Below are 19,827 nucleotides of genomic sequence, written 5' to 3'. Positions count from 1 at the left end.
GTATTACCTTGTACAAATCTTGTTTTCTGGCCAAATCCAAGCTAATTGACAAATCAAATATGGCTCTTAACTTCAGTATGAGCACGCCTTGAAAGTATATCCCTCGCTACCCTCTTTTTACACTCTAATTTTATATTTTGCGATCTGGCAACTTAGTTCCAAAAATATTTTAAAATCATATTTGCAAATCGCAAGTCAATTGTAAGTAGTACATGGCTTCTTTCTCCCTTCTCACTTTATACATTCCTATTTATTGTGTTTCATTTTGCAGTTTTCGTGATTTTTTGTGATATTTTTACTTCTTAAAATTTTTGTCAGACTATGAATTTCAAAGAACAAGGTTCGAGTAAGAAGAATGGCGAGTCAGAAATCATAAGTTCGAAAAACCACTGAAAGAGGAAGTTTGAACATTTAAAAATATTTTAAAGACAAAATTTACTTATTAATTTTTGGTGTGTTACCTTTTCTACCCTCATTATGCAAATGTTGTTCTTTGAATGGATGTTAAATGTGCCTGTATAAGACAAATCAAGATTAGATTTGGAGATTTTTTATGAATCTCGTGTTATGGAAAGTAGAATACTCTTGTCGTTTGTTTTCTCTTATAAAGTTATGTGATGTCTAAGTTTAGTTATAATTTTGATTGCTAAATAAAAATTCTTGTAAGTTCAAAGATGACTTTTTCATTATAACACTTGCTTAGCATTTTTCACTATGCACTCAACTATGCTGTCAATTTTATTTACAAATCGGTCTCTTTTACCTCACTTTTGTACTTATTTAATGATAATCGTGTTACTTCGCGATGAGATTATATCTTTTCATTGTTAAACTTTCTAACATTAATTAATTTTTTTTAAGGATTTTTATAATTTTTATTTTTTTCTCTCCCTTCTTTTCCTTTACTTTTTTCATTTCTGTCTTTGTTTTCTTTGAGTTCTTATCTTATATAAAAGCAAGTAGCTAATTTTTGGATTAGTTATAGGATGTAAGTTATTTAATTGTAAAACAAACTTTTTTCAAAACAGGGGGAAGAAAGTATTTTCACTGTTAAATACTTAGGAAACTTATAAAAGTATTTAGAATTTTTATATCAGCTATTGACAATTAGTTTAATATTAAAATAATCTATAATTATATTTCATTGTATCAATTTTTACCATAACTTTATTGCAAGTAACCAAAATTTTTGAAATTTATGAAAAAATAATTATTTATTTACTTATTTTTTCTACAATAGATTGATTGGAATTTTTTGAGAATCTATGTTAATAATGTAACTATGAAATTCTAATTAATCTTTCTTTTAATTTTTTTGTCATTTATTTCATAAAAATTGAATAAAAAAATTTATTTTTTACTTTTTCGTTTTGTATGCATATCTTGGGCATCAACTTCCACCTGAATTAATTAAATATTCAGAGAAAAAAAAATGCATATATACAGGGTGTCTCAGTTAAGCGTTTCAGAACTTCTAGAAGGGGTAGGGGGCAGCCTGACGACTCGAAATCATTTAACAATGTGGGGTCAGAAATGATTTCCTGAAGCGGTGACGTACACAGACGCACCATAAAGAAAAGAGACCGTAAGTGAAAAATCGTTTTAATAATACATTGAAAAAAGCATAAGGCACATGGGTCAAAGTAAGTGTTCGAAGTTTCTGCCACCGGCTACAATGCACACCTCACATCTCCGGTGCATGGACATCCGAACATTCTGCAATACACCAGGCTTCTACAATACTCCAGGCATATCTCGAATTTCTCCGGCAGCTACTGTGATTCTTGCAACCAGCTCCTCAGCATTGTCAACAGGGGTGTCATAAACTAGTGTTTTCATATGACCCCAGAAATAAAAATCAAGACATGATAGGTCGGGTGACTGAGAAGCCAACGTACTGCAAAAGCTCAGTCGGAACTTTCGAACAACGCCATCTACCGCATCAGGAAAGCATTTCCGACCCCGCATTGCTATATGATTTCGAGTCGTCAGGATGCCCCCTACCCCTCTTAGAAGTTCTGAAACACTTAACTGAGACACCCTGTATGTATATATTTATATATATATATATATATACATTTAAGTTTGAAGATTTTTGATGGGATAGGCCATAGTTGTTAAAAGCTTTAGTTCTAAATTTGTCAATTATCCCACTATACTTTACCCAGATTGTCACAGCAATTTTTATCAATTATGTATTTGTTATAAATTACGATAACAATATAATTCCAAATTTTTTGTTATTATTAAGTCATAGGACCAAAATACTAACATTATAATAATAAATATAATTTGGTCAAATGTTAGATAATTTCATTCAAGAATATATGATAATATAAAAAAGTATCTGTCAAAAAAAAAATTTTGAACTTTAGTTCTTAAAATTATCATATATTGTACTTCAATGTTCATAAGAATAAAAGTAATACAGGTCAGTTATTGAAAATTAAAGTTTAGCTCTTTAAGTAAAATAAATGCTTGTTTATCAGTAAATAAGTAATTAACAACTTGACATTAATGATTGACTCTTGCTATTGGTACTCACACACTCTTTAGGTTTGTTAATTGTCCAGCTTTGGGAGAAGCTACTGTTGTACAAGATGGTGGCTATCTAAATTTAAAATTGCCTTATTGTTTAAATACATATTTGTTTTATTTATTTACCTTTTTTTGGCTATCGTGCACATATTTTTAGATTTTACCATTTAAAAAATTTATAAATAATTGCTTTCAATCGTTACTTCATAACTTAACCTTCTAGGTGACTTCATGATTTTTACTATTAATTTATGAAACTGTAACTGTTTAACTTGGGCTTTAATGAGTTAAGTTTTGCCTTGCATTTTTAATCAGTTAACAGCTTAGAAACAGACATCTAATTGTGGTAGAGCCCCAATTGGATGTCTGTTTCTAAACTGTGTTAGAAATATAATTAGATGTCTGCGACATTATCATAAGTATGGATTCTGATTGGCTGTTGAAACGTGGCATTTGCTTATGTTAGCAACTGTTCTTTCCATTTATTTTGAGTAAGTCTAACTGTCAAATATGAATTATCTTTAGTGATACATTTCTTATTCTTTCACAAAGAATGATTTGTTTTAGTTTGGTTAGTACTTAATACAAAAAACAGGCACTAAGCCATGTAGAACATATACTAATTATATAACAAAGTCACTATGTACAAAAAAAAATCCCTGTTACACTAAAATACATAAACAAATAATAAATCTTGATTAAATACAAGACATGTGCAAGAAAGATTTATCTTTAAAAAATTCCAATATTCGATACAGCTTTATATTTAATTAACTTCCCTATAATTAACATTCTATTTTATGTGAAGAAGCTTAGTTCAACCTGAAACCAGCAATTTCCAGAATATTAACACTCTATTTTGTTTATAAACAACCAAATGGGACTGAGTGTGATTGTATATCAGTGTTCTTTTTTCATGTTTAGAGTATCTCATTAAATGATTATTAGAAAAAATATGAGTTAGTTAAAAACTGCCCTAGCCTCGAGTTCCTAACTTCAGCATGGATGCTCTTCTTAAAAATAGCTTTCATGGCTTAAAATTGCAGTTCTTTCCTAAAAAATTAATAAATAAATAAAAAATTCTTTTTTTTCCTTTAATTTTTTTTTTTACTATTTTGCTGCTTCAAAACTTATTTACTTGGTAAGTTTTCATGTGTATTTATTTCAGTTGTTAATTAAATAAAATAGTTTACATAATGGCCATGACAGCCTTGTTGGCTGGGCGCCGTGAGAATGGGAGTTCGAACCAGCTGGCTGAAAACCCTTCATGTAGTAAATAGTGACTTGTATATGTTAAATCTGTCGGGTCACAAAGTCCTCCAGGTTCCCATCCATCCGTCTGGGGGTACTGCATTGGAGATTGATTGTTCACTGGTTCAAGTCAAAATTATGATCTGTTGATACATGACTGAGTCATCTGAAACTCTTAATCAGTTGTTGGTATATCCTTTGATATTTTTTGCTCATTTTCATCTCTATCATTGGGAGCAGACACAGAAAGAATTGAATTGTGTTGCAGTCAATGTAAGTGTCATTGCCTTTGAAAGATCTTGGACCTAAAGATTGTACATAGGAAAGGAAATCCAGCTTCCATTGATATAATGTAAACCAGTCCCTTAAATTTAGGTGTGGTCCTTGTGTATAAAAGGAAAAGTAACATTTAGGGGCACTGCAGCAGAGGTTCTTAAAACTGGTTTGCATCCTCCTCTCCTCCTAACCAATACCGCTGTTGGGGTGAAGAAGAAAACCTTTTTTTTTTTATTGTTTGTTTGATCTATATTTTTACACTATTGATAAGCAGTACTGCACTATTAATTGAGAATGCATTTTATATTAGTCATGTTAAATCTGCTAACACATTTTGACGTTAAGTGGTTTCTAGGTGACTCGATTGTCACTTTGCTTCTTATGCTCTGGACCTTAGTCTGCTAAATCTGACTATGTTGCTCACCCTGTAAGTTATTTTTCTGGTATAGCATACTTAACCCAGCTGTTCTCTATATCAGTTACGTATTAAAAGAGATGGCCTTTACTCCTTAAAATGGCTATAATTTCTGTGGTAATATTTTATGTTTTGTATTAGAGTATTGTTTTCATTGATTTTTTGTCTATACATTTTTTAATCACTATTTAAAAAAAAGTAAACAACAGAAATGTTTCTAGTAAACATGAAATATTTCTTTTTAGGAGCATGATATTACAAATCCTGCTACAATTGTGTTTGAGATGTCCAAGGATGAAAGAAAAGATTTTTATCGAACTGTAGCCAAAGGTTTAAATAGGCCTCTGTTCTCCGTCTATAGAAGGGTGATCAGAATGTATGATAACAAAAACCATGTTGGAAAATACACTTCTGAAGAACTGGCCAAGCTTAAGAAGTAATTTCTTTTTCAAAATTTTTTTTTTCTCATTTTCTACTACTGTTATATATAATTATTCACAAATTGAACAAGACACTGAATATTTCATAATGAATCCGACAGCTATTGAATCTATGCTGATAGGTTATTTTTATCTATTATTGTTATTACATTATGTTTATTTTTTGTTCTCTCAATGAATGATTCATCATTTATAGTATGATAAATGCCTGTAATTTTTAATCCTGTTTATTTATAGATGTCCTAATATGGATAGCTAGGAGTAAAATTCGAAATACTACAAAAATACATAATTTTGTACATACATTATATAACATAAAAAATACATTAAGTTTAGAATTAAAAAGGTTGATATTTAATTAAACAATTTTAATGATTTTAGAAAATTGACATTTATTAAAAAAAAAAACAGACAGAAACATGATTTGCCCATTTCGCACAAATTTTTATCCACGATCTTCACGAATAATATTTACACACAAAAATATAACAAAGAAGTTTTTAGTAAATTTATTAATAATAACATACAATTAACTCAAGGATTTTATATAGCACTTAATTACATTAGTTGGGTATCCATTGTTTTTTATTAAATTTTTAAAGAGTTTGTCTATTTATTTTTGGATAATTAAACATTACTATCTATAGTTTTAATTGTATTCTTTTAATATATTCATTTAACTAAAAATGGTATTTAAATAAACGTTTTTAGAAACATTAGAATTTCAAGTAATAAGTTTGTTTATATTAATATTAAAATCATTTTTTATCGTATAAATCAACAAAGCAGATATTTTCTTCTTTTTTAATACCCAAATCCAAGAATTTAAATTAATATTATCATCATGATTACGAAGCAAGATTAATTTCTCGGGGTTAATATTATTTAACAAAATTTTATAATCTTGAAAATTAAAGTTAATTAAATCATCAATAAATCTTAAAAAAAATTAATACTAAGAGTATAATTTTTTTTCATATCAATGTAAAAATAAGTTAGCAAAGAGAGATGAAAAATTAGATCCTTGTGGTATTCCATCAATTTGAATAAAAACTGAATGTTTTCCATTGTAAAGATAATTATTAAAAAGACAAAAATTAATTAGCATTTCCCAATGATCAAAATCGTGATTAAGTCAAATTAATTTGCAATTAATTACACTTAATTGTGTTTTCAATCATTGTGAAATTCTCAATAATTTTTGTCTTTTTAATAATGGACAATTGCAGCATCTCTTAATTTTTTAAAATTCTCTTTTAAATCTGAAAATCTGATTGTTTTTCCCTCCAAATGTGTATTTATTAAAATATTAATAATTTCAATTGCCCAAAAAGGCCACCGTAGGTAATGCAATCCAAAATTATCACTGATTGGTTATGACGTAGCGTATGCAGAATGGAAATGTGTTGCCTCCATCTGCTCAGGTTATTTCAGTGCTCTTTTAGTTCTTATATCATATGAACATCCTTTGTAAATTATTAGTAAAATTTTTGCTAATTAAATTTACGGTTTTGAGAGATTGTGCAGATTTTTAAAACTTCAAACTGTTTATAGTGTTCAAGTTCATAGAAAATATTATTATATTCCACTTATTTTTAAGATTAAGTAATATGCTCAATTACACCTTAATTACTTAATCAAAATCAATCTCACATTGGATAGAAATAGTGTACATTTAGATAAAGGGTGCATGATTTTATTATTCAGTATCTAACTCGAATTCAACAATAATTACACAAATTGTAATGATTAAAAGTATTTTATTTCATTGTGGTTCAGTGAGTTGAATCCAAACTGAAACTTAAGAAGTGAAGAAAATATAATAAAAAAATTGTTTGCGCTCAGCGCCATCTGGTATTATAAATCCTCAACACTCCCCACTTGAACTCCTCTGAGTTCACTAAAATTTTAAACATAAAAATTCGACAAAAATAACATAAACATGTTAGAAAAATAACATTTAAATGCAAATAAATTTGAAATGAGATGCAAATGTTCATTTGAAAGAAAATAAAAAAAAAACATAAACTATTAAAGCTTATCATTGTTCATTTCAGTCATTGAGTTCTAAAGGATAAATAAGTTGTACTGGGCGTTTATATTCGCCGTTGGATTTGCGAATAAGGCAAGATCTTACAAGTTCATCACGCCCTTGAAATACTTTTGTTATAATACCTATGTCCCATAATAGTTTTGATTTTGTGGTGCCCTCCATCAAACTCACATCTCCCACTTTCAAACATTTTGTTAGGTTAGGAGAAGTAAAGTTGTGTGCAGATCTCAAATTAAACAAATAGCGCTCCTTCCAGCGCTTCCATAAATTAGCCAACAATGTAGCTTGGTATTCTTTTCTTTTTATAAGAATCTTTTTGGTGGATTCTCTATGGCGTACACAAATCACTAAATCAAAAAACTCAAACACTAAAGTTTATAACTGGAAACTACTTATTTCCACAGTTAAGAGACAATTCATTTTTTTTATGCGCGGAACCGTCAAATACAATCCTTAATTTGTTAGTTAGTTTATCGTTTCTTATAACCTCCCTATGAGGTAAATAACATTGTTTATAATTTTGAGGATCAGTGTTTTTAACTTTCTCAATTATCCCTTCGTTTTCGTAAGTTTTTATAACTTTTTTATATTCTTCAAACAAGGATTTATCATTTTTGAATCTCCTTTTTAATTTGTCAAACCTCTCTGAAGCCAGCTCAAAGTTATCATTTAACAAATGTTTTGTATTTGGTCTCCAGAGAAGTCGCACACTATACCTATTATTTTCAAAATGCAAATCAGAATTAAAACCTTTTAACAATTCACTTTTATTATCAACATTTTCTTCGTTCATAGTATTTCTTCCTAATCCTTCAAGGTTCCAAAACAAAGAATAATCAACATCAGATATTATACTATTATTTACAATCCTACTTAATTGGCAATTATTCATGAATCTCCCTTGAACCACAAAACCAAATAAACTATCGGTTGCAAAGAGTCCTTTTCCCAGTCTCAAAGACGTATCAAAGATTACGTCATGTAGGAAATCGGCACCGATCAAAATGTCTATATCAGCAATTTCTCCGGTATCCGAAAGAAAAATATTATTTTTCCTTGCTAATTATTTAATTTTCTCATGGGGTGCGGCTATTTTCCCACACGTTATTTTTCTACTACAAATGCTTCAATGCAAACATTTAATTTTTTATCGTTTTTGTTCTGAAGATTTACTTTCACTAAATCGTAAGAACACCCCTTAGAAATTTTTTCTCCAAAACCGAAAACATGCAACCGTTCAGTTTTAATGGTCCTGAGGTTCAACTCATTGCAAATATCACTTTTCAAAAAACTACGATGGCTACCAGAGTCAAATAAAATTCTAACCAACATCTTTGCATTACCATAAATCAAATACGCTAAAGAAGTCTGTAAATAGATCATTTCATTTTGTTTTCGTTTCGAAACACATGAAGCGGTAACGGATGCCAAAGTATCGTTTTTCTCTTTCGACTCATTATTTATTGCTGATTTATCGCAAATTAATTCGCTATGCGGTTTCTTACATAATGTGCAAATACATTTATTCCAACATTTTTTGGATGTGTGATATTTCTTTAAGCACCGGAAACAGCGAAATTGATCTTTTAGCATTTGTTTTTTTTCTTCGATGGTCAGAGAACAATCTTTCGATTCGTGATTTTTGGAATTACAAAGCAAACAAAATATGTTGTTAGATGCCGAAACTAATGCCGAAGAAGATGAGAACATCCGATTATAATTATGTTTACTACGGCTCTCCGACCGTTGCTGTGTTTCGAAATGAACACTTTGTTTTTTAGAACTATTAGACAACACATGTGAGGCTTCTCTACATTCTACCTCTTTTCTAATAAATGAAATTAGTTCATCAATGTCAAAATCTACACTTGATTTTCTATTTTTATTATAATCTAAATTTAAATCCTCTGGTAGCTTCTGTAAAATAACAGGACAGAGTAAATTACCATAACTACCTTTTGTCACATTCATTGATTGCAAACTGCGAATGTGGATTTCACATTCGTCATAGAACTTACGTAGAGCTTTAATATCATATGAATTTCTTACAGAATTAATTGATAAAAGTTTATTCATATGACTACTAATAATTAAATCTTGCCTACCAAATCTTTCGGTTAGCAACTTAATAGAAGAATCATAATTACTTTCAGTTAATGAGAATCCAGAAATTGCACTCAAAGCAACTCACCCGAAATACATCTTAAGATAATTAAATTTATCAATTTTTTTAAGACTCTCATTACTATGTATAGCTATGTTGTAGCTATTCCAAAAACTGTGCCACTCACAGGCATCACCAAAAAAAAATTTTATCTCCAATTTAGGTAATTTAACGTTAGCAATGTGCGAGATATTTCCATAAGTTATATTTTCTTGTAAATTATTGTTACCACTATTAACCGTTACTTCCTGTCCTGTAGTCTGGCATTTTAGTAAATATCTTTCGATTTTGCCTTTATAAGCCACTACTCGATCTTGATACTCTTGACTTTGTATAATTTCACTTTCAAATTCCTCGCTGTTTTCAAAATAATTTTCAATTTTCAAATCAAGAGCCTTTAAAGCTTCGTTTTTTTCATTTAACTGATTTAGATAATCATACAAAGTATCATCAGGAAGTATTTCTAATAACAATTTGTCAATTTTATTTATTAATTTTGTAATCAGCTGTCTGATTACAGCTCTTTTGGACTTTAATTTTTCAAAATCATCCATTATAAACAGCTCGCACGTTACTATAACAAATACAATACAATTAATACAATAAAATATCAAAAATAAATTACCGACTTAAGGGAGACCGAAACAAAACAAATGTTAACTTACATTTCACGTAGGTGGCCTATTTCTCGGCCGGTGTAGCACCATAACTCGAATTCAACAATAATTACACAAATTGTAATGATTAAAAGTATTTTATTTCATTGTGGTTCAGTGGGTTGAATCCAAACTGAAACTTAAGAAGTGAAGAAAATATAATAATAAAATTGTTTGCGCTCAGCACCATCTGGTATTATAAATCCTCAACAGTATCACATTAAAAAAAATCAGTGTTTTCATATCTTAACTTCATTGAAAAATATCTATCATCGTTACAATTTATGTGCTTAAGTTCAAATATTTGGGTAATGAAATTTTTTTTTATTTTATTTACTAGAGTTGAAGAACTTTTTTTTTAAGTAAATATTTACTAATTCAGTTTATTTCTTCTTTTTTTACTGTATATTAAATATTTAAATACACATTAATGCTCATATGTATTCTCAATATTATTCTTTGAGTAAATAGGAATTTTGCTATAGTTATGAAAATTGTTTTTACCTTTAAAATTTAATTTCCCTTTTTGCAATATACAGGGTATCCGCGCACCTGGAAAGTCATGAATTTCGGTTTTGAACAAAATTTGTCATGAAATGTCATGATTTTAACTATTTTTTTAAATAAAATCATGGAAAGTCGGATTTAGGTCGCCAAAAAATCTAATTTTTAAAATGGAATTTAAAAATACCCTCCCATTTCATGGTGTTCCGAATATCAGAATTTTTAATAAATTGTAATCCACATTAAATCCATTTTATTAAAATGTGAAATGTTTTTATCATGTTTTAAATGAAAGAAAAAACATCATTTCTAGAGCGAATTATCTTTTAAACTTCTGTGATTTCAAAATTTTTGTTATTATTTATTTTTGATTTTATCAATTTAAAATTCTAGCTGAAGCAAGCCAGTCATTGGCAAATTTTTTTAAATGAGAACAGAAAAATCAGGAGTATTTCTTTCCTTTCGGACGAACAAGAAAAGTATCTTTAGAATATAATTCTGAAGAAAAAAATTTTTTGCTTCTGTATTTTTTTCGGCTATTTTATTGCTTCAACTCTTTCTTTATTCTGTTTTTTTTTTAAATTCAATATCTTTATATATGACGATGCAGAATATAACAGTTTTGGTTATACCTATCATTTCAATTCGTGTTATTATAATGCTTTTTTAAATTTCTTGTGTTTTTGTCAGAGAAAATAGTAATTTTGTTAAGTCATGAAAAGTTCTGGGAATTAGTCATGGAAAGTCATGAATTTGAAAATCTAAAATGTAGCAGATACCCTGAATATAGTATTTACCATATATGGTTATTGTTAATTTTTCTCCTTATTTCTAAAAACTACGTGATAGCGCTTGCAAAGAAGAATTCTAAAATGTATAATACATTTTGCATAATACAATACAATACAATACATAATGCATAATACATTTTTGATGAAAAAAAATTAATTGAAAAAGGTGAAAAAATCTCTGGTTAAGCATTCCTTATCGCCAAGAAAAAAAAAAAAATCAACACCTTTAAGAATCTAGTCCATTGAATAATATCTGGCCATCAACACCGTCACAGTCTGTATGAATATGACATGTACTTATGCTTAAAATTAAATTAAGTCACATGATTTTAGCAAATATCATTAAGCTAGACGTTTTTGTGAATAGTTTGTGAATAATCATTTGTCTCCCCTTCTCAAATGAGAACGAAAGTGAGCGTTTTTTGCTTATAACTAGTACCCTATAAATTATGCGAAGATGCGGAAACCCGCATAAATCACAATTATCCGCATAATTTACAATTTTCCGCGTAATCGCAGCATATCTGTATAATTTTTATTTTTCAGCAAAATGTATTCGTTTACCAGATAAATTTCTCCTTAAGGGTTTTTTTTCAGTTGAAATATCTTCTTTTTCAATTCCAAGAATCTTTTTGGTCAGGTGGTCAGATTTTTCCAAGAATATCCCCCCCCCCCGGCACATAGCTTCTTATCAGACACCATCATCTTCAATAGGAAGCTGGTTGAACAGCTTTCGCGGTGTATAGACCATAGAGGTCACCTCTATGGTATAGATCGCAGAGCTAGAAAGTTGGGGAAGAATGATCAACTCCAGTCCCACCTCTTTTCTTTGTAGTTCCTGGAACTCCACAAGATATTGCTTAAGGGCCATGCATTCCGCTTTATTCATTCTTCGAGTATCTGCTCGGTGCATGTGAGTCTTTTCATTTATTGATTTAAAATTAGTTTAACTCATTTCCACACAAATAGTCACTGTAAACATGTCTCTATCTAAAATTTTAAAAAAATGCCATCCATATTTCTGCACAGGATAGATGTAAGCAATATCAGAGTATTTTTCACGCTTCTGATGGAATAATGTTCTGTACCACGTGTAATATTGCCGTGGATCACTCAAGAAAGTGTGTTGTCGATAAGCATTTGGATAGTAATCGTCACATAACAAATAAAAGAAAAAATGAACAAGAGGACAGCGAAATGCAGGGAAAAAAAACAAGCAACCGTGTCATCAATGTTCAAGAGAAAAACCGAATGTGCTGAAATGCGCAATCTTTTAAACTTTGAAATTGTTGACGCATTTACGAGTGCTAATATTCCAATTGAAAAAATGGATTACCCCAAAATGAGAGAATTTCTAACGAAAAATATTTCGGGTGCAGGTGCTTTACCTTGTGCTAATTCGCTTCGCCAAAATTATTTACCAAAAGTATTTGAAGTAAAGAAGAATGAATTGAAAGAAATTCTTCGTACTACTGATTCACTGTGCATCGGCTTCGATGAAGGCAGTGGTGATAAAGACAACTATGTTTTACATATTTTAGCTGTCCCGCAATTTACAGATACTGCAATGATGCATCCTTATCTTCTGCATAGCATTCATCTTGAAGCTGTACAATCGACTACAGTTTCTCAAGCCGTAGTGCAGTGCTTTACAAATATAGAGATTGATTTCAACAAAGTTTCAACAATCTTAACAGATAACGCAACTTACATGACTCGGGCTTACAAGGAAGTGTTGCATACTCTACTGCCCAATTCAGTGCACATGACCTGCAATGCTCACATTCTTAATTTAGCGTCTGATCAGTGGCGTGAACATTTTTCAGAGGTGGACAAATTCACAGGAAACTTTAAGAAATTGTTCAAGCATTGTCCTGCAAGAAAGCGCCGCTATTTAAAGTTTTTAACAGATGACAATAAGAAAGCTAAACTTTGTCCAGTACCAATAAAGACACGGTGGAATTCCTGGTTTAAATCAGTGCAATATCATGCTGAACATTGTAATGTTTGCTTGGAATTTTTTAGCAGTGAAGTAAAACTTACTCCTGCCACTGCTTGTCTCAATCAGTGCAAAGTTTTGGTGGAAAGCAAGTACGTTTGCAAAGACTTTCAGTTCATTGCAGAACACGCTCAGATATTAATGGATACTCTTCTCTCTTTCGAAACATGTGGTGTATCTATTCACAAAGCTTACAATAAGATTTTTGATCTGCGGTCTAAACTTCGATGTAATTCTCAGGCATCATACTCACGAAAAGATTCACGCAACGTATTTCTTCAAGAAGTGTTTCACAAAACAATTGTAAAGTTGAATACTTTCTACTCTCCAGAACTAGACGTATTCAAAAAACGCGGGCCCAGGTTTAGTCAACCTGCATTAAACTTCATGAAAGCTGCTCGAGTTTTTGATCCAGAACAAATAGTCAACCTCAATATTGAAGACGACGATGTATTCAAGAATATTCCAGGAATGAGTCGTCAAGATATAAAACTCGAGTATGCTGCTTGCAAAGAATATGTAAAAGAATGTTCAAACCAGGACTTAATTAGATTCTGGAATTCAGAGGTAGTCTCAGAGAGATTTTCAGAACTTACAAAAAAAGCAAGACAAGTGCTCTCAGTGCTTCCTAATTCAGTAGATTGGGAAAGAGCTGTATCCTGCTACGGCCAAATTTTTACAAAACAAAGACGGAGTTTGAAAGAAAACGCAGCTTCTGGACTAACTTCTGTCCATTTTAATAAATTTTAATAATTGTTCTGATGTAGAAAATGGATGTACAATACATAAGGTAATTTAGTTGAAATCTTTACTGTATTCATTGAAGATTTTTTTTTATTAAAACAGGAAAGAAAGTTGAACTTTTTCAAGAGTTTTTTTTTTCTTTTTTCAGTTTCAATTGTTTTCTGGGTCATTCGCAACCCACATGCCTAATTTTTAAAGTCCTTGCCGCATAATTTTTAAAAATCGCCTCATCCTAGCCGCATAATTTTTTAAAAATTTCCGCATAATTTATTGGGCCCTACTTATAACTAACTTAAATAGCCCTCTTAGAAAAGTAACAAAATGTTTTCTGGAGCTTTGGAGGGATTCTGAAAGCATTGGAGGAAGATTTTTTTTAAAAAAACTGACTGTAATTATTCATTATCTTTAATTTTCAAGATTATACAATTTTGTTACATAATATTTACCCCAAAAAATTAATCTTGCTTCGTAATCATGATGATAATATTAATTTTTTAGATTTAGGTGTTAAAAAAGAGGAAAATATCTGGTGTGTTGATTTATACGATAAAAATAATGATTTTAATTTTAATATAAACAAACTAATTACTTGGAATTCTAGTGTTTCTGGAAACATTGCTTTAAAAACCAAATCAAATGAATAAAATTAAAAGTGTAGTAATGTTTATTTATCCTAAAATCATTGACTTAAGTGTATGTGTTTATTAATCAACTTCTTAAAAACTTCTTTGGTAATCTATATTTTTGTCATTTGTAAATTCAATTGGGACAAATTCGTGGCTACAAATCTGTACAAAACAAGCAAATAATGTTTCCCTATCTCTTTCTTTTTTTCTTCTTTTTTTTATAAATGTTAACTTTCTAAAATCATTAAAATTGTATAATTAAATATCAAGCTTATTAATTCTCCGCTATAATATTATTACCTTGCTCACATCTATTTTTGATCTAGTCCAAGGTAACTAATAAATCAAATATGCTTCTAACTCTGTCTTATTTTGCAATCTGGCAATCTTATTATGAAAATATTTTAAATCATTCTTGAAAGATTCCGGTACTTGTAAGTTCATTTGAATTTGTTACTTGTTTTATAGATTTTATTTTTCGTTTTATTCTATATTTTCTGTTTTTTGCTTGATATATTTTATTTCGTCTATATCTTTTACTTAATGTGCTCAATTTTCATTTCAAGTTTTTTAGTGCTCCTCACACTATTGTATTGATATATTTTGCTTTGGCTATATTGATACAATATTGGAAAGCACTCCTTTTTGCGGATATAATTGTGTAAGCTGATGAAAAGGTTACATATTTTAATTTTTTTGTTTTCTGACTTTTTATTTTTTTTTCATGTTTTTTTCTCTCAATATTTTAAACTTATTTTATAAGTTTTATGTGTTTGCAGCTTACACGCAGTAAAAAAAGCTTATTAATTTTCTTTGTTTTTCTTTTTTTTTTCTTTTGGAATTGGTATGTTTTAAACAAAAATAGATTTTGTTATAGTATTGTTCACAAAATAGTAACTTAATACAGAGCTCATTCTAGGCAGAAAAAAGGGCAAGGTGCAAAAGTTTGAAAAAAAGGGCATTATTGTTCTAAAAAGGCTATAATTTCTTTCTATGGGCTTTACACATTCTATTGAAAAAACATTGTCATTTTTTTTTTTTTTACTTTACTAAAAGTACCAATGCAATCATATTAATTACTAATTTTTATTAATAAATTAACACACACACACACACACACATATATATATATATATATATATATATATATATATATATCGAGTTAATGAGCTAATTAGCTTAGTAATTTATTTAAAATGCATGCATATATTAATAAAATAATGAATGTATGTTTTTAAGTGTCTGTAGTTATGATTTAGTAATTAAAACGATTAATAATAATTATGATTTAATGATAGTGAAGTAAACTGCAAACTTTCAAGGACAAGTGCAACAAGGGGGTGTGATGGCTAATTTTCCTTTCCCATATAAATCTATGTATTGACAGCAATGACAAACTAAATAAAAAGAGTTGAAAATAAAGAAGGGTTGAGGAAGGAAAGGGCAAAAAGGGTACTATTACATCAGGGTACTAATTTACTTATGGGGCAACAGGGTGGATTCTTTTGACTAAAAGGGCAGCAGGGTGCTGCGCCCTATTTACCCTGCCTAGAATGAGCTCTGCTTAATAGTAGTCAAATTTCAATCATTAATACTAAGGGCAACTCTTAAAGGATGATGTAAAAAGTATAAAAGTTAACAGTTTTTATTCACTTCATGAAAATATTACTTTACAAATGTATAGTATGGTTTTTATTATAGAATTTCATAATGTGAATAATTTTTGATAATTATAAAATTGCAAATGACTAGATAAAACTGAAATTGATTACTTTTGTTTATTGACTTTTATTGATTGACTTTTATAAAAATATGTTTTATACTCTAGCAAGTTCAATCAAGTTCAAATTTGATAAAATTGGCTTATCTCAAAAAAATATTTTTAATGCATTTAAAATAAACACTTAAAAATGATATAAAATTTATCAGAAAACTCTGTATAAAGGGAAGAAAAAAATAATGAATAAAAATTTAGCTACTCAAGTATTATTTGTTAGTTAAATTTGAAATATTGATTCATGAAAATCTGCTGGACGTAAAATATAATTTGGAGAAGATCGAGGGAAATGGATAGTAGCAGATTTCAGTTAATATTTTATTTAGTATTTCTGTATTGCTTAGTAAATAATGTGTGGAATGATATTATATCATTACTGTTATGCTGCTTCACAACAACACAGAAAATTAAGTCAAATTATATTGCCTAATTATTCTACTACCATCTAAATCTTACTTTTGCATATTCCAAAAATAAAAAACGACGCAAAATAGTAATAGGAAATAGAAAATCTTATATTGTATAACATCAAAACCGATGCAAAAAAATATTATTTTATTTATTTTTATAAAAATATTTGTTTGCGTAGTAACTAACATAATATAGTGCAGAGAAAGACCTTTTGTATCATTTAACATTGATTTATCATTTTAAATTTGGGCAAAATAACATTAGGTTTTCTGATGTTATCGAATATTTACCTATTACTTGGGTAGTTTCTTTCAATGTAAGGAATATAGTAGTACTTTATTTTATATAGAACTTTTAACATATGGGGATAAAATTGTATTATATTACATATCACACTATGTATTCACAAACATCATACTAATTTTCATAAAATTTTAAATATCAATACTGAAAGTAATTCTAAAGACATTTATCAATGACTATTTTTAATGCTGTTAAATTGTATTTTAACATACCTAATCATAAAATTATACATTAACTATAGTTTATAAAATAAACTTGATTTTTAACCATATATTCTTAAGTTGCTGAGTTTTCTTTTTCAGAACAATGGCTAATTTTAAAAAAAATTATTATGTGGTAAAAAGATTAGTAAATTTTTGATATTTCAGCCGAAAATCTTGTCTTAACTGATAAATTTTATTTTCAAAATTAAAACTGAGTATAGTTGGATAATATCGTTACAAGCTGTGTAAATATACTTTTGTGAAGATTTAAGTTCTGCAGATTTTCTTTAAGTTTGTTTTATATATAAGTATATGCAAAAGAAGGTCAATTTGCATAATTTCTTATTCATGTGGATAAATGTTGATGTTATCTTCGTAATATGCAGGTATAAGACAAAATAATAGGAACACCTGTGAAAAAATGAAAATATTTTATTAATAAGGAGTTGGACCACCTTTGGCCTGAATGACAGCTTGCATTCGAAGTGGGATTGACAAATAAAGGTCTTGAACAAAGTTCATTGGAATTTGCAGCCATTTCTCTTGCAGGGCTGTCTTCAGTTCAGAAAGTGTGCATGGAGGAGGAAACCGAGCACGGACTTTTTTCTCCAAAACACCCCACAAAGGCTCATCAGAGGATTCATCAGACCAGATGACTTATTCCCATTGCAGTTGCGTCCATTTTAGGTGGTCTTGGCACCACTGTAGTCTCTTCAAAGCATTCTGCGCTGAACCTAACGGTTTTGGAATAGCTACTCTGCCATGAATGTTAGCAGCATGCAACTCCCGTTGAATGGTTTTCATGGATACAGGGTTCTGAAGGTGGGTATTCATCTCGGATGTTATCACCGGCAGTGTAGTCTTGCGTTTTCGATCGACTATCCTCTTCAACACCCGTCTATCACGGTCTGACAACTTCGACTTCCTGCCGCTGTTGTGCCTTGCCGAAGGCACCTTACCCAACTTTGTGTATGCCGACAGAGTCCTTGATACAGTGGTCCTTGAAACACCTACAAGGTTCGCTGTTCTGGACACGGACGCTCCAGCCAGGCGAGCTCCGATTATCATGCCTCTTTTAAGGTCAGAGAGGTCGGACATAATCTCGTTTTGCTAGAAACAGATTTTTTCATGCAAATCTCACACTGCCAAATGCTAGACAGATACCTTGCCTTTCATCACCACTAGGTGGCACATTCTTGCGACATGTGCCCGTCGCGTATTGGACGGTCGAGAATGACTCCATTCTATCACAGGTGTTCCTATTATTTTGTCCTATACCTGTACATATTCTTTCATGCCTGTCACACATTGAAGAATGGTTTATGTTTAACCCATTTTGGAATAAAATAATTTAGATATCAAGAAATATTTAGTTTCAGATACTTTTAGATTAGTATGTGTCTATAGTTTATTTTATATATATATATATTATATTTTTAGCTTGTAAGCTTTGAAATATAAATGTTATAGCTAAGATTTTTTTTCACCCAAATTTTTATTGCCTTGCAGTGTTTTTGCTTAGCATTTACTAATATTATATATTTTGGGAGAAAAACTTTTTGTTAAATTTAATTGGGCAGATAAATAAATTTAATTAAAAAATAAAATTAATTCAAAGCAAATTAATATCTAAAATTGCTAAAAAATTTCTTAAATTATAATTAAATATCTTAATTTAACCAATCAAAAAATTGATTGTGATTATGTTTTTTGAAAAATAAGGATAGCATAAATCAAAATTCGAAACAAATTATTATAATGAGTCATTTAAGATTAAAATTCTGCATAAAATTAAATAAATAATATTAAAATAGTTAGTTTAAAAAAATTAAATGTAGGAAATGTTTTTTGCTCTTTATTAAATTTTATTCGTTTTAAAATTGAATTATTCCTCTTTTAGTTATCTAAAATAATAGTTTATCAATGTTAAGTTCTTCCATTTTTCTGTTGTCTTTTCCCCCACTTTTTCCTGTGTCCTGGAAGAAATAATTTCTTCCGGAAGAAATCATAACTCTGGTTTCAATTTGTTTTGTGTTTTCATTCTGTAAAAATAAACTGCTGTTTGTAGAAAATGCAACACCATGAAGGAATCATCAGAATCAAATGAAATTCGCAGCAAATGTCAATTATAGGATATTATGCAAATTAATAAAGTTTCAGAGCCATCGCGCGTGCGTGGCGCGCGCAGCGCCCTCTGAATTGATGCTGAAAGCGTATAAATAAAGTGCTGTAGCGGGACGTTGAAAATAGTCTATGATTATTTGTTAGTGGCAAACGTTTAGTGAGACCTGAGTATGCCTCCACGACGGAAGAATAAGAAATTCAAGCAACTTACGGAGTTTGAACGAGGGAGGATAATCGGCCTTCGAGAAGGAGGATTTTCCTATCGCGCAATAGCAGCTCGTATGCAGCGGAACAGTTCCACAGTGATGCGAGTTTGGAAGCAGTGGACCGACGAGCACCGAACAACTCGAAAAACATGCACTGGACGACAGAAGGTGACGTCAGAGCGCGATGATCGACACCTGCTCCGCATGGCGGTGAATGATCGCACAGCTTCCTCCAGGCAGCTGGCAGCACATTGGTCTACTGCTACAGGTGTACAATTGTCGGCTTCGTCAATTCGTCGTCGTCTGCTGCGCCGTGGATTGCGTGCAAGGGTGCCATTATACAGGA

At 30.1% G+C, this 19,827-nt stretch overlaps 1 protein-coding gene across 4 annotated transcripts in view; it reads left to right on the top strand.

Moving 5' to 3' along the window:
• Positions 1–19,827, top strand: part of LOC107438692 (uncharacterized) — a 74,372-nt gene that overhangs the window by 32,410 nt on the left and 22,135 nt on the right. For all 4 annotated transcript variants that reach the window (XM_016051022.4, XM_016051029.3, XM_016051037.4 and 1 more), the window contains exon 7: positions 4,726–4,916. In XM_016051022.4, coding sequence (XP_015906508.2) covers positions 4,726–4,916 — 191 coding nt within the window. The remainder of the gene's footprint in view (positions 1–4,725; positions 4,917–19,827) is intronic.

This window comes from Parasteatoda tepidariorum, chromosome 4 (genome assembly GCF_982258835.1).
Source record: "Parasteatoda tepidariorum strain Cologne lab strain chromosome 4, Ptep-v5.0, whole genome shotgun sequence".
NCBI classification, from domain to species: domain Eukaryota; kingdom Metazoa; phylum Arthropoda; class Arachnida; order Araneae; family Theridiidae; genus Parasteatoda; species Parasteatoda tepidariorum.
This window is presented reverse-complemented; position numbering and strand designations above follow the sequence as displayed.